At 40.1% G+C, this 16,712-nt stretch overlaps 1 protein-coding gene across 1 annotated transcript in view; it reads right to left on the reverse strand.

Moving 5' to 3' along the window:
* Window positions 1–1,343: 1,343 nt before the first annotated feature.
* LOC143138713 (complement factor B-like) overlaps window positions 1,344–16,712 on the reverse strand; it is a 38,086-nt gene continuing 22,717 nt past the window's right edge. Inside the window, exons 10-18 of the mRNA XM_076299131.1 lie at window positions 16,693–16,710; window positions 15,885–15,997; window positions 15,511–15,646; window positions 13,961–14,099; window positions 5,425–5,504; window positions 4,370–4,461; window positions 3,566–3,695; window positions 2,770–2,819; window positions 1,344–1,743 (exon numbers count right to left, since the gene is read on the reverse strand). Coding sequence (XP_076155246.1) covers window positions 1,567–1,743; window positions 2,770–2,819; window positions 3,566–3,695; window positions 4,370–4,461; window positions 5,425–5,504; window positions 13,961–14,099; window positions 15,511–15,646; window positions 15,885–15,997; window positions 16,693–16,710 — 935 coding nt within the window. The 3' untranslated portion in view covers window positions 1,344–1,566. The remainder of the gene's footprint in view (window positions 1,744–2,769; window positions 2,820–3,565; window positions 3,696–4,369; window positions 4,462–5,424; window positions 5,505–13,960; window positions 14,100–15,510; window positions 15,647–15,884; window positions 15,998–16,692; window positions 16,711–16,712) is intronic.

Consider the following 16,712-nt stretch of genomic DNA (forward strand, 5'->3'; position numbering starts at 1 on the left):
TGTGTGTGCCAAATTTCAAGACTTTTCGATTACGTTAACCACCTCAAAATATTTGCCAACCACGGGATCAGTCACCTAAGGGGGCGCTAGCGAGTCCCTGGGCCACGCCCGGGGTCAAGCTCTTGTACCTAACTGCGTTGCGTGACACCTGACGTGTGTGCCAAATTTCAAGAATTTTCGACCATGTTAACCACCTCAAAAACAGGAAAGCAAAAAAGTGGAATAACAATAATAATAATAATAATAATAATAATAATAATAATAATAATAATCCTTACAAAAACAATAGGGCCTTGCGCCCTTCGGTGCTCGGGCCCTAATAATAATAATAATAATAATAATAATAATAATAATAATAATCCTTACAAAAACAATAGGGCCTTGCGCCCTTCGGTGCTCGGGCCCTAATAATAATAATAATAATAATAATAATAATAATAATCCTTACAAAAACAATAGGGCCTTGCGCCCTTCGGTGCTCGGGCCCTAATAATAATAATAATCCTTACAAAAACAATAGGGCCTTGCGCCCTTCGGTGCTCGGGCCCTAATAATCCTTACAAAAACAATAGGGCCTTGCGCCCTTCGGGTGCTCGGGCCCTAATAATAATAATCCTTTCAAAAACAATAGGGCTTCGCACCTCTCGGTGCTCGGGCCCTAATAAATGTACCCTCTCAGTAGAAAGTGCAACAACAAACTGGACAAATATGCGTATATTTTGGAACTGTAATGGCAATTATTATATTTGGGAAAACATGCATAGGGCAGTTCAAGAGATTATTTAATAATACTTATTTAGGTATTTTATCTGTTATTTCTCTTTGCCCATTGTTTATAACTATTTTAACTTAAATTTTACCTTTAAATTAACAAAATAAAATAAAATAACTTCAGGCAATAGACCAGAGATGTTCAAATGAAATTAAAGTTAATATATGTAGACAACCTCAGTGTAGGTCAAGAATGAAAAGGAAACCCACTTCTGAAATGGCTTGGCCCTATCTCACCCATTCTAACAGGGTAAATATAGGTCGGGCAAACATTCTGGCACACACACTTCACACATAAGCACACTGGTTGTGTATGTTCAGTTTTACCATTGTGTTTTGCGATATGTTGTTGTGACTTTTGATTTGTTGTTGTGACTTTTGATTGGACTTTAGTCCCTGGTGCCACCTTTGTACCCCTGAACAAGGCAGTTATCGTGAAACTGTCCTTGCAATCTCTGTAAGTAGCTTTGGATTGAGGCGTCACTTAAAAAGTATAAATAAATAATAAAAAAATATATATAATTTTATGGTAATTTGTTTCCAAATGAATGACCTCATAAAAGACAATACCAGACATTTACTCACTGTGGTCTTTAATTGAATTTCACCATAGACATATGATATGAACAAATTGAAACTAACTAGTAAAGCAATAAATGTTTTCATGAAATGTTTTAAGAATAGATATTAGAAACTTTGAATAAAAAATCTCAACTTTGTGTAACAATCAGTATTTTGCTACTAAAAGCATGACATGCAGAGAAAAACATTGCAATCACATAAGACATGGAAATTCTACTCTATAAAAGTGAGTGGTGCATAATCCTTTGTATCATCTCCCAGATACTTCTTCAAGAATGGCTGCATTTTAAAGAGGTTAATGTGAAAGTCTCTAGTGTGTTCACGGGAATTAACAACAGTCTTGCCTTCATCCTTGCAGATATCCTCCACACCCCAGCTCACAACTCCAACCTTTAAAGGGAGAAGCAATCAGTCAGGTAACACATCCAAAACATACAAACAACAACAACAACAAAAACAATACCAAGCAGAACCAACCAGTCATTTCTCAAACAACAACAACATAAACAATACCAAGCAGAACCAACCAGTCATTTCTCAAACAACAACAACATAAACAATACCAAGCAGAACCAACCAGTCATTTCTCAAACAACAACATAAACAATACCAAGCAGAACCAACCAGTCATTTCTCAAACAACAACAACAAAAACAATACCAAGCAGAACCAACCAGTCATTTCTCAAACAACAACATAAACAATACCAAGCAGAACCAACCAGTCATTTCTCAAACAACAACAACATAAACGATACCAAGCAGAACCAACCAGTCATTTCTCAAACAACAACATAAACAATACCAAGCAGAACCAACCAGTCATTTCTCAAACAACAACAACATAAACGATACCAAGCAGAACCAACCAGTAATTTCTCAAACAACAACATAAACAATACCAAGCAGAACCAACCAGTCATTTCTCAAACAACAACAACATAAACGATACCAAGCAGAACCAACCAGTCATTTCTCAAACAACAACAACATAAACAATACCAAGCAGAACTAACCAGTAATTTCTCAAACAACAACAACATAAACGATACCAAGCAGAACCAACCAGTCATTTCTCAAACAACAACAACATAAACGATACCAAGCAGAACTAACCAGTCATTTCTCAAACAACAACAACATAAACGATACCAAGCAGAACCAACCAGTCATTTCTCAAACAACAACAACATAAACGATACCAAGCAGAACCAACCAGTCATTTCTCAAACAACAACAACATAAACGATACCAAGCAGAACTAACCAGTCAATTCTCAAACAACAACAACATAAACGATACCAAGCAGAACTAACCAGTCATTTATCAAACATTGGAATCCACACTGTTAACTTGAGAGATGCTTATACCACATCTGGAATAATCTAGAGATGCATATATGGCAATATATTCTAACCTGTACTGTGCGGTAATACTGTTCCTTAAACAGTGCTCCTCCAGAATCACCTGTGCAAAACAAACAAATAAATAAAAAAGAAAAACAAACAAACAGGTAAGTCCATGAGCAACATCTTTAAGTGATGTGACAATGTTTATTGTTTTGCACTTAATGGATGTCAGGAAACAAAAGTGATTCACAACCAATGAAGTATAACGTAGGATCGTGGATAGCTTCCATAATTGACCTTTTGCCAGAGTTTGATTGACAGGTAATCTAACCAATCAGAACGCCAATATCAGGTAGGAATGAATGATTATTCCACAGTACATCATTGATTTTCTGCACTGTGTTTTTGGTACTTTTCTTTCAGTTCCCAATGTTAGAATGCCAACAATAGAGAGAATTTAGAGAACCTGCTGAGGGCGTGGCTAAACACTCCTGGCGAAAGGTCAATTAAGCAGCTGGTGAAGACTCAGTGGTCATAGATATCTGACTCTGTTTCGCACTCACAAGTTTAATGTGTGTGTGTGTGTGTGTGTATGTGTGTGTGCGTGTGTCTGTCTGTCTGTCTGTCTGTCTGTGAGTGTGTGCATGTGTGTGTGTGAGTGTGTTTGTGTGTGTGTGTGTCTGTCTGTCTGTTGTTCTGTCTGTGTGTGTGTGTGTGTGCGTGCATGTGTGTGTTTGTGTGTGTCTGTCTGTCTGTCTGTAAGTGTGTGTGTGTGTGCATGTGTGTGTGTGTGTGTGTGTCTGTCTGTCTGTCTGTGAGTGTGTGTGTGTGTGTGTGTTACAGAGGAAGATGAATTCAGCATACCTTTACATGCCACATGATCTGTCTCAGGATTAATCCCGCCAGTACACAGGAAGTTCTCTGTCACGATATCCTTTGCGTTTCTAGCAGTTATGCCTGCTGCTTTTTTGGCATCTTCAATGCAAGCATCCCTCTACAACGTGAGATAGTGTAAATCATTCAAGCTCACATTCATAACAATCAAGCAAGACAGTCATCTTGGTAGCTCATCTATACATATCATGTCAACAGGGAACAGAGAGAACGTTGGGAAAGGAGGTTTGAAATGTGTGTAGACAAATTGTCATGCTACTCTAAGCATTACAGTTAATAGTTATTATAAACATCTAGGCCTACAGATGCATGTGTACAGAGGCCCGATCATTATTATTATTATTATTATTATTATTATGTTAGTTTTTTTTTTTTTTTCGGGGGGGGGGGGGGGGGGGGGTGGACCGCCTATAATCCGCAGAAAAGTGTTCTATGCAAATTGAAAAACGTTTGTGGCTTTGTACTTGTACTCTGCACAATGACAATAAAGTTGAATCTAATCTAATCTAATGACTTGATCGGTATGTCTTTTCAGACAATATAAGTAAATACAGGCATGTGGCTCCCAACTTGGCCCAACGTTGTAATATTACAACGCTTCCTTAAAAACTTACTACTAAAACATAAAAACAAAAAACTGATTTAAATGAGAAACTTTATATATTTAATTAGAGTCCATTTTTGAGTTTAATGTGTTTTTTTTTTCAGAGGCCTCTTTTCGCTCTTTTATTCTATTTTTGAGTTTAATATACTTAATCAAAAGTATGAACTCACCGAAGCTCCCAGCTTTATTTTGAGATTTTTCTTCTCCCTTTTTGGTGACATTATGTTGGCATCTTCAAACTCATTATTCAATAACACTCTCTCTGTGTAAAGCAAATATATGAAGTTAGAATATACATTAGACATGTATGTCAGAGAAAAGGGTCTTGTGCTCCAATCTAGAGCTAGTCAGTGACACACCACATTTCTGAGTCTGCCTAGTGTTTGGATGCTTATATAGACCTCTGAAGTTCGCCTACAAAAAAGCTTCCATCTTTATCCATATAAGGAGATCCAGTATCTTGCAATCCTATGGGAAAATAACATGGGAATTTTGAATAATCACACATGTTATCCTTTTGCGGTGACGAATATGTCTGAAGACGTATTACAGACATTTTGCCCTACACAATTTTGTCATCTGACTTCGGATGGGTTTTGTGATCTTCGGTACGTTAAGACGGCGAACTTGCTACATGGGAGCTACAGTATCTTGCAGTCCAACTTCCAGTAATTAGTTCCTCTGCCTCTTAGCTCCAGGATCTCTTTTTATGGGCAAAGATGGTAGCTTTAGGTCATTTTTGTAGGCGAACTTCAGAGGTCTATAACAGTTCAAACATGGTTGATGGGCCTATGGGCATTGACTCGTGAGCTAGGACAAGCACATGTGTTCACCTCTGTGTGGTCTCTGTGCTCTCTAAGTGTGAAGTTCTCGTTCAGTCGACATTACCCAATGAGAAGTCAATCTCTGACCACGTGACGCATTGAACCAGAGGTGTAGTCTAGTTAGCTGTAGTGTGATGTAGTAGTTAGCTGTAGTGGGTTCACTGTGATCAACCCCAAATGCTAATACGTATCCTTGTCTATTTTAAGTGGTATACTGAGATGGTGATGCTTTTTAAGTGGGTATACTCCTGTGTATCGCACCACAGCATTGAACCAAAGTCCATCTGCCCTTTTCATGGATATTTTTTCACAGGCTGCTGTCGATTTAATAGCACCAATAATGACTTCCTATTCGTTAACGTCTCATTATGATGGTCAATATGATTATGATATGAACTCACCATGGTCTTTGCATTTCACACCACTGCCGGAAAGTTTCAAAGCACCACTTGCTTCCTTCGTGCAGGGTAAACAGATGGGTCTAAAGAGGGAAACAATGGTATTAAACGCAGTCGATCTGACAACATTCTTCTGGCCAGACAGAGTCCACATGCTCTGATTCTAACCAGCTCTATTATTTGAAACCTTTTTAGTAAATAAAACACATAATTTGATGTTATAGTTAATATTTTGTAACATGGGTTTTATAACATATAAAATGTCTAACAATCTGAAACAATGTACTCTGACACTAACTCTACACCTCTATTCAAATTGCTTCATATTAGCTAATTACCAGTGTTACTTTTAAAAAGTAGTGTTTGCTTGTTACTCGTTACTTCTTTAAAAACTAACCTGTTACTTAGTTACCCTCTATGGTAAGTAACTTTTTACTCGTTACTTATTACTCGTTACTTTTATGTTGCTCGACTTTGGACAGAACCCAATATCTGTTTCTGAATGTGTAGGCCTACATAAAGTTCTACTATGGAGGACATAACAGGTATTTCTTTTGTGCTCTTTATTATAAAAAGTGCCACAAACAGAACACTTGGCAAGAAAACATTATGCTATTATAGGCTTCAACACCACCACTAAAGCCCTATGAAACAATATAAAATAACATAGCCTCGATAAATCTTCTGGGCATATAGGTGAACACAAAATACAAGGTCTTATTTTATAGCCTTATACTCTTTCATTAAACACTAGTGCAAATCTTATCAATAGGCTGGCAGTTGAGTTAACGGCAGTGGACTAAAGTTTCTCACCAGGGCACAGTGTACACCTTACACTCACATTCCTCCCCTTAGTTTCAACGAGTTCAGAGTAATGGGAATACCTTCATCCCTCAAAAGTTATACAACACTGCTAATTACCATTTTTAAGACCCCTTATACACGTAGGGAAAACACATATATTTTCATGCGGTTTGGCCTTTCTTTTACACGAAAATGGAGGTTTTATCACTGAAAATGATTATTTCTCTGACCAATGTGGAGATTAGGAAAAACTCCAGTTTCACAATTGCATTGTGAGGTGATGTTCCCTTGTTAGTCCCATTGACTTCAAAATATTACTTCTAACATACAGTACAAAGCCATAATTGGCTGGGCACCTGAATATAGATCTTCTAGTCCCATATAACCAACCTAGACCCCTACGATCACAGAATACTGGGCTTCTTGTAATCCCAAGAAACTACAGTAGGAGGCCAAGCTACCGCGCACCCCTCCTCTGGAATAATCTCCCTCCCTCAATTCAATTAGCAGACACCCTCTCTATTTTTCTAAACTTAAAACATACCTCTTTAGTGTTTCCCATAGTTAGGTATGGTGCAGTGTGGAACTTCAACCACCTCAGGTTTTTTTTTGGAATGGACCACCCTGCTGTGTCCTCGTGTGACTGGCACTCCAGTCATGCATGCCATGGTGGCCACTGACCATACCTGCACTGGTGCTGACTACCCTTCACCATACCTTAGTTATGCTGCTATAGCATAGCGCTGTCCTGTACTTCATGTCACGCCGTACAACCCCTTTTCTCTCCCCCTCACTCTCTCTCAACTCTCCCTCCTACCTCTTCTCTCTGTCTTGCCTTTCAACTCCCTCTTCTCCCCCTCTCTCTCAACTCTCCCTCTCTTGCTTTTTCTCTCTATAGTATAACACTATACACGTAGTACCATTGATATACTTATTAATACTAACCATCATGACTTAGTAATACTAAGTAATAGTAATACTAACCCACTCTATATCTCTCTTTCTTCCCCCTTACCTCCATTACCATTACCAGTCATCAGCCATCCTTGTGTTTGGCCCTCATCGCACCTGAAGCCCCATCCCTATGACTGCCCTACCATCGCCTGTTGCTGTCATCGCACCTGAAGTCCCATCCCTATGACTGCCCTACCATCACCTGTTGCTGTCATCGCACCTGAAGTCCCATCCCTATGACTGCCCTACCATCGCCTGTTGCTCTTGCTGAAGTCCCATCCCTATGACTGCCCTACCATCGCCTGTTGCTCTTGTTGAAGTCCCATCCCTATGACTGCCCTACCATCGCCTGTTGCTGTCATCGCACCTGAAGTCCCATCCCTATGACTACCATCGCCTGTTGCTCTTGTTGAAGTCCCATCCCTATGACTACCATCGCCTGTTGCTCTTGTTGAAGTCCCATCCCTATGACTACCATCGCCTGTTGCTGTCATCGCACCTGAAGTCCCATCCCTATGACTGCCCTACCATCGCCTGTTGCTCTTGCTGAAGTCCCATCCCTATGACTGCCCTACCATCACCTGTTGCTGTCATCGCACCTGAAGTCCCATCCCTATGACTGCCCTACCATCGCCTGTTGCTCTTGTTGAAGTCCCATCCCTATGACTGTCCTACCATCGCCTGTTGCTCTTGTTGAAGTCCCATCCCTATGACTACCATCGCCTGTTGCTCTTGTTGAAGTCCCATCCCTATGACTACCATCGCCTGTTGCTGTCCCCTTGCCCGGATTCCTGGCGCCGCACAGCCTAGCAACCCACTATTTGCCCTATGACAACTCCTAATCCCTATGGACAATTAATTCCCTACACTGGACTATTTGAACTTTCTGACACTAAATAGGATTCATGCATTATCATACTGAATATGTAACCATCTTACCTCTTTGTAACATATACCTCAGGTGGCTTTAAACACCATGTCGTATTCTCTACACCTAACTAACCTATTCATTTATCATGTATACAGACCTTACTGCCCTGTAACTGACTCGAGGCAGATGGGTCAGGCCCTTGAGCCGTGGATCTGCTCGAGGTTTCTTCCTATATGTATCTCTAGGGAGTTTTTCCTTGCCCCTGTTACCCATGGGCTCTCTCGGAATGTTTAACACTCTGTAAAGCACCATGAGACATGTGTAATGTTTTGGCGCATTATAAGTGAAATTAAATTGAAGTTTGTTTTAAATCTCTGATTGGTCAACGTGTTCACAACACCCTTCGTCAGCTGTTTGAACGGAATTATTTTTAAAAACGAAGGAGGGGAAAATATCCGTTTCTCAGAATGCCCTGCTACTTATAAACGTGGCCTAACTTTATTCAGTGGCCCACTTCCGAAGCGCTTTGAGATCTTTCTCAGATCTTTCTTTCGCTGCTACATAAATCTCATTTATTATTATTTTTTATTATTATTATTGTTATTATTATTATTGGTGTTATAATTGCCTCAACAAACTGTCAGAAGAATAATCAAAGAGTATAGAAGTACCTCTATACCAGGGGTGTCCAAACTTTTTGACTCAAGGGCCACATTGGGTTTTGAAAATTGGCCGGCGGGCCACACAACAAAAATATAATGTGTATATATATATATATATATATATATATATATATATATAAAATGTTTTGTATAATTTAAATGACAAAGTAATTCTGTTGTAGAAAATTAATTTCTTAAGAAAAACTGTTCATTTGTAAATGGTGCACTGCAGACATGTGGACTCGAGTCACATGACTTGGACTCGAGTCAGACTTGAGTCATGATTTTAATGACTTCAGACTTGACTTGATAAAATTCTGCATGACTTGCGACTCGACTTGGACTTGAATACCATTCACTCGAGACTTGACTCGGACTTTGCCTCTTTGACTTGTGATGACTTGACATGTCTCAAATAAAAAACAAAATTTCCTGATCGTGGACCAGTCACCCCAGAGACGCTTTCCCTCCGCGACTAAAAAAAATATGAAAAAATATAGCTGCAAGCAGCAATGTGGGGGCCAAGCAGGAAGTTCAGCAGTCCAGATTTGGCATGAAACTCAATGCCGTGGCATCAGGCATATAGCATTAAGCAGTCACAGCAAGTTCCATGTCAAACAACCCAAGATTGGCTGAGTTACAAGGTCAAGTTTCACATCAAAACATAACTGATTTTGTGTGGCTGAACCAGGGCTGAGTGTCGCCGCTCCCTCACCCAGCCAACCCACCGCCGCAATCGCCCCTGCCCGTGCCACCCTGCCCCACCCTTGCACGCACGCATTAGAATTAACTGGATGGAACTTGCTGTCATCAGTTTCACATCAAAAATAAAAGATCGATTGAGATATGATCATGCTTGCTGTGATTTAAACACAGAGGTCAAAAATTGACGTCATAGGGTGTGTTGAACTCGGCTTGGCCCAAGGATTCCAATGATACCTCATTTTGACATTCGGGTCGAGTCAAAAGTTACGTCTGTGAACACACGTCCAACTTTGGCCTGTTGGTGGCGCTAGAGCGTTTGAGGAGCCGGCATGAAACTTGGTGAAATTAATTATTGGGCTGTCCCCAATCAGTGTGCCAAATTGTATAACTTTTTACCAGACGGTTCTATGGGCTGCCATTGACTTCCATTGCAGAATAATGCACATCAGCAACTTCTGGCCAAAATGCATTTTTGTCAATTACAGAGCCCCCTAGAGGTCAAAGGTCACCAAATTTCTTGAGCGTCCTACAGATGGGCTCGGAGGTGCATGTACCAAGTCTGGTTTTGATACATGAAAGTGTTTCTGAGATATGAGCTCACTTCCTGTTTGGCGGCTTCGCCGCAAAGTTCGAAAGGCTGTTACGGGCCAATGCTTCTGGCAATTGTTCCAGAAAGCAAAGCACTCATCAGGCATGGTATGAAGATGGTCTCTGCCAATTTTGGCGAGGATCCGCTGAAATTTGTGACCTGCGAAAACTTTTTGATGTTTTTGATTAAATCCAATATGGCGGCCAAATCAATTACGATGACATCACAAATTGGCTTAGGTCGGCCTAAGGACCTCCAACAGTACTACCAGACACCACTAGTGTGTTTTAATTCTAAGCACAACTGCAGTTACAGGCCAAAAGGCATGTTTCTTAATTACAGCGCCCCCTAGAGGTCAAAGGTCACCAGATTTTTTGAGTGCCCTACTGATGGGGTTATAAGTCCATGTACTAAGATTGGTTATGACAGATGAAAGGGTTGCTGAGATATGAGCTCACTTCCTGTTTGGCGGCTTCGCCACATATTTCGTTTGGCTGTTACGGGCAAATGGTTTTAGTTCCGAAGATGAAAATCGATAACTTTTGTGCGGCTTGGTCTGAAGATGTTATGTCCTAAGTTTCATGAAAATCGGACGAACTATGTGAGGCGTGAAACTTGAGTTTCACTTTCAATAAAATCCAATATGGCGGAAAATCCATCATGGCGGAAAACGACGTCATAGGGTGCGTTGAACTCGGCTTGGTCCAAGGATTCCAACGATACCTCATTTTTGACAATCGGGTGAACGGGTCAAAAGTTATGTGCATGAACGCACGTCCAACTTTGGCCTGGTGGTGGCGCTAGAGCGCTCGAGGTGCCGACCTGAAACTTGGTGAAATGAATCATGGGACTGTGTCCAATCACTGTGCTAAATTTCAAAACTTTTCACCAGTCGGTTCTATGGGCTGCCATTGACTTCAATGACGGAATAATAAATATAATAGGGAAGAAAACGTAGAAACACAATGAGGTCCTCGCAGCTTCGCTGCTTGGCCCCAATAAAAATAGCGGAGACAAGCGGCCAGAGCACAGTTCAGTGCTGCCGCTACCCCCACACGCGTTATACACTGTGTGTAGGGCACCAAGAGACAGAGGAAGGACCAACATTTAGCTAATAAATAGCAGCTTTACTGCAAACTGATTTGCACTCTTGTTAGAGAGAACGTTTAATGTTAAAATGCACCAACAGCATGTTACATAAAGATGATACTTTTCGAGACCTCTCCATGAAGATCCAACTTGAACTTATGCCATAGGCTAGGCCTACTGCATTTAATTGAGAACGCATCTAAGCACGCACGAGAGGGAGAGAAAACGAGTAGGTTCCAGCTGGCTTGTCATTGTTGATGATGATTGATATCTTCTTTTAAATAAGAAACGTATTTAAAGGAAATCGTGAAGGCAACAAATACGAGATTAGAGGAGATTGCGAATTTATCCGGTTCTCACTAGCCTTTGTTATAAACTAGGAGATCCAGGTCACTATGACATACTAGCTGCACTCACTGTGATTTGGAAAGCGATATGAAGAGTTGTCTTTGCCTTTGTGTAATGGAACTGGTGAGTCTTGAAGTATTCTATAATTTATTTACATGAAGCACATGATATGCCGATTAAAACGCATTCCATTCAGCTACTGTAGCTAGGTGGCTACTGGTTACAGGGCTCATAATTCACTTTTAATTGCAAACAGAAAATGTCAAGCAAGCATCATGTCATACATGCTTCTCTTTCCAAAGGAATGAAAGCTGTTTGTGCCAACTTAATATCATGCTTATCATTGTTAATATTGTGCTATACATGTGGCACAAACAATTTTTGAGTTTGTGGACTAGCCATAGGCTGAATGGAGCTGGTAAAAAAAGATCATTATGAGAACGTGCGGACAGTGGCACACAATGGGCTTAAAGTGACAGTGCACCATTTACAAATGAGATAAACAGCATCAAATGTGTAGTATTTCTTAAGAAATTAATACTTTAAAACAAAATGACTGTCATTATTATATTTTAAATAATATAAAAGGGTTGACCTTGGCTTCCCTTATGAGTCGCCACTGGCAGACAGCCTAATAAATTGTTTGCAGGCAAATCTGTGGCCTAGCGCAGTGAAATGCCATTAGTCAAATTATTACTCATCCTTACAGTGGGCTCCGCAATTTGGAAAAACAATATATATATTTGCAGCTGTGCTGAGTGTCATGTAGCTATCCGTTTTGTACAGATTACTCAGGTATGCACATGTGTATATTACACAGGTATGCACATGCATATGTCGTAAAAGATTGCAAGACAGAAACATTGAACATATTTTAATCTGTATTTATAAAAAAAATACTGTGGATTATATGTAAAAGCTAAAATTATGATTGATAGTCTAATAATGGCATTATTAAGTGAAGAGTACCTGATGACTTGTTTAGGACTTGAAAAAGATTGGGACTTGGACTTGGACTCGACTTGGCTTTGATGTGACTTGGACTTGGACACGACTTGCCCTTCTCTGTATTTACTTGGGACTTGACTTGGACTTGACTGCTAAGACTTGGGACTTACTTGTGACTTGCCAAACAGTGACTTGGTCCCACCTCTGGTGCACTGTCACTTTAAGACTCTTTTGCTAGCTCCTAGCCCAGGGGTCGGCAATTACGTTTGGACCCGGGCCAATTTTTTTTCAGACAATGGCATCGCGGGCCATAGCTTTTGTAATGGGGGGGGGGGGGGGTGTTATAGGCCTACTATTTAAATTATTAATTATTATATTATATTAAAATAAACATCATCTAACTTTTAAAATGCATTTAATTTAATTCCATTAAAAACGTTTATTTGCTTATGTGCGCTGTTTTTATGCCGCCTGCTGCATCTCCTGTCGTCTCTCATGAAACAGGCGACTTGCCTAGCAACTTGCCGTAACTAATGTGTAGGCTACAAATATTATTCTTTTGGATGACGTGTAAATGATTAGCTGAACATTGCTATATGCTAGTTATCGATGCAAAATGTCGTTGTCAAAAGCCTTGAAAAGAAAAATTGATTCAGAATGCAGGACCTACAAAGAAGAATGGAAGCAGAGGTATGTGTTGAGCCTGCCTGCATTTCTTAATGCCAAGCCTATTAATTTAACGAAACATAGGCTATTTTTGACCTTGCCCACTGGAAGAGGGAGACAGGACACTGTTGTTGTTTTTTTGCACAAGATTACGCGCACTCGCGTGCCAATACCGTTCCGACCTGTGCGTCATGGATAACTGCAAGGATGTTCCACCTGTTTTGTCACTTTAGTAGGACTATCATCTATACCTCAATAAATGTTTTGAAATTGATGGGATTGCTGTAGGCCTTTTTTTCTTTTTAAAAACATGGGGTTAAAAAAAAAATTCATTCAACAGCAAATTAACGTCATCTCGCGGGCCAGATAGAATCAATGGCGGGCCAAAATTGGCCCGCGGGCCACTATTTGCCGACCCCTGTCCTAGCCTATGGCTAGTGCTGTGCCTATGACTCACAGTTTATAAATGGTCAGTAGTGGAAACTACTGTTGCCATCGCGATTTCCTTTTAAAAGTTTCTTATATAAAGATATCAATTATCAACAATAACAAGCCAGCTGGAACCTGTCGCAGTATCTCCCTCTTGTGCACGCTCAAATGCGTTCCCAATTAAATGGAGTAGCATAACGTAGTTAGATCTGCTGCAATGGAGATACTATGTATCTCGATGTAACAAGGTGTTTTGATATTGACATGGTAAACGCTCTCTAAGAAGAGTGTAAAGCAGTTTGTAGTAGCCTAAAGTTAATCACAACGTTGTCAATGCTGGAATAGCGAGCGGCCTATGATAACGGGCACGGATTAAAGTGCGTGGCGGGCCGCAGTTGGCCCGCGGGCCGTAGTTTGGACACCCCTGCTCTATACTCTTTGATATACTGTAAGGGGAGGGGCATAACAACTAACCTTGCTTCGACAGATATCTTAACATCTTTCTGAAGTTCGATAAGTGCCACATCAAAGTCAAAAAACTCTGGTATCCCGGCATCTTTCTTGAGTGTGGAATTATAGTTTGGATGAGGAATGTACCTCTTCACCTTATGGACTAAGGACACAAAACAACAAAATTAGTGTAATAAAGGCCAGACATGAGCATAAGTAGAAAAAGGTGTAATAATTGTTGACATATACTTAATGAACTTTTAGAAGATAAATGGATAGCATTTTACTTCATGGGTGGGTGCATAGCATAGCACAAATAAAATCATACACGAATGCTTCATAATATACTGTAATCAATGCTTCATGGAAAAAAATACTATGTTTTTTCCCCCCAAATGAAAATTCCCTATTCACAATTGAATTTTCTGAAACTGAAAAAGCGTTGTAAAAATGCCATGGCTTGGCCCTTTCCTTTTGATGCTATTTTTATATCTCTATTTCATTTATTTTAAAAAAAAAATTTGTGTATCAAAATAAAACAGAAAATGTCATGGGCATGTTCAAGTAAATCAGAAGACTTACTAGACTTACTTAAACGTGTCCAGTAAACATGCACACACAAATCTAAAAAGTAACTATGGAAACCCTAAGATGCATACCTGTCAACATTTAGCTTTCCAAAAACGGGAGATTTTTTTTCGGGGGGCGGGGATTTTTTATCAGTGTTTATACCGGATCTGTGTTTGCATATTTAATATTTCATACACGTGTTTCAACACTGCATTTCGGTCGTTGCTTTTACCGTACCATTACCTTACGCATGCCAGTTATGTATCCACCAGCTGCCTGCCTGCAGCCTACTTCCAAAACTCCAAAGCTGCTTGCTGTCAGGCTGTAGGCTATCAACAACACTCAATAACAGTTTATGTGATGTGTTAATCAATTAAATTCCCAACAATTTCACAACAGCTAGTTCTGGAGTAGGCCATTCAACTAGCCCGATTGCTTACGACAAGACTCAGGCTGCGCAGTTGGCACCCGCTTCCTTATTTGGGTTTTGGGTTGCCCGGTTTTAGCCTATGACAAAACGGTTGAAATTGAAACTAAGTGATCGTGTATGTGTAGGGTGTATTTCATATACAATCTGGCAACCTGAATGGATCAATGATTTTAAAATGAAGTTTGATGGCCATGCAAATTACGGGAGTTTTCTGGGAGAAATAACAAAACAGGAGGGTGCTGGGAGAAATACGGGAGAAACCCGGGAAAAACGGGAGTGTTGACAGGTATGCTAAGATGTCATCACAATGGGTTACAACGGGTTACAACAGAACAGAAGTTTGCATTACAGAGGAAGGGTCGACAATACAACCGCAAAAGGGTATTCTTATTTTGAAGAAAATCACTTACAGCATGCATGAAGGTTGCTTCCTAAATATATTATATAGCATTTATGTACGGTTGAATGAACGTGTTATCTATTCACCCGTCAAGTAACCAATAAATATAATAAATTCCATGCATATTGCATTTAAATATTTTTTATATGAATGCATATCGAGTGTATGAGGAACCTGTGGTTTGTCCATCTTTAATATCAACAGAAATCCCGTGGCTTGTGTCTCCAAACTTGAAACAGTGGGCAGCTGTTAGGATAAAGCGGGGGGTGACAAGAGAGCCCAGACATTTGGATGGAAGTCCATCTACATGCTGAAGGGAGAACAGAGGGTCAAACAAGTGAAACGGCAATTAAGATTAACACAGATAACACAGCAAATAACACAGAACTAATCATTCCCTCTAAAGTAGTGCAGTCCAGCCATCAGGAGTGTACAGTACATCCTACCCAATATACATACACACATTCAATGTACACATATATACACATTCAATACAAACACAACTGTACACCCTATTGGTGATTATATTTTTCAAAAAATCTACTAACATTGACAGTGATCGTTGCCAGCCAAGGCTGTTTCTGACGTTTGGTAGAGTCTCTTTCATCCTTATAGTTGTAGTCCTTGTGGAGTCCACACAAACCCACACTGGTGCTCTCATCTACGTGCAGAAGACTACACAGTCAGGTCAGGTGGGCGCGCAAAATGACAACAACATTTGCTGCTCGTTCATAAGGAACACAGAGCTTAATGGAACACACCAACTTGTGGGTTAAAGTTACTGTAAAGTGGGCTAAAGGAAGCTGTAGGGTGTTGCAACCCACTTCCAGTGAAGCATGCTAAGCTAGGCTAACCGTATCAGACTGAATTATTGCACGCCACGGCCAGAGAAGAGAAAGATATGTATCCTTGAATCTCACTCTGGGGTAGACGCAAAATTAGGTAATTTCCCCAAAAATGGGTGTTTTCCTTTAAAGGAATTCAATCTAATACAACAGGAATGTGTCTCTGCTCCATCGATGTTATAATGTTCAGTATTTGTTTAAACAAGAGAACGATTTTTGTAAAATATTTTAGTCAAAGGCTGTCAGTGACATAATGCCTTTGATGTTGCGCCTCTGTGTCCAATGCCCATTTCACAACATTTCAAAACCAAATTCCGCTGGTTAGAGAGAAGGGGGTCGCGAGACATGTTCCATGTTTTTTGGGGGGTCGCCAGACAAAAAGTTTAAGAACCACTGGACTAAACTAAAAGCTGTTGATTCGACTGTGTGCTCAATGCATAGCAATGTACTGACTCATGTTTCCATTATGTTGCCTAGACAATAACATGTATTCTGGCAAGGAAAGCCATACCAATCATGTCATCAAAGATT

The sequence above is a fragment of the Alosa pseudoharengus genome, unplaced genomic scaffold (assembly GCF_046254945.1).
Source record: "Alosa pseudoharengus isolate Yale_2024_CS ecotype anadromous, Long Island Sound unplaced genomic scaffold, YU_APseudo_1.1 YU_APseudo_1.1_scf_21, whole genome shotgun sequence".
Lineage (NCBI taxonomy): Eukaryota > Metazoa > Chordata > Actinopteri > Clupeiformes > Clupeidae > Alosa > Alosa pseudoharengus.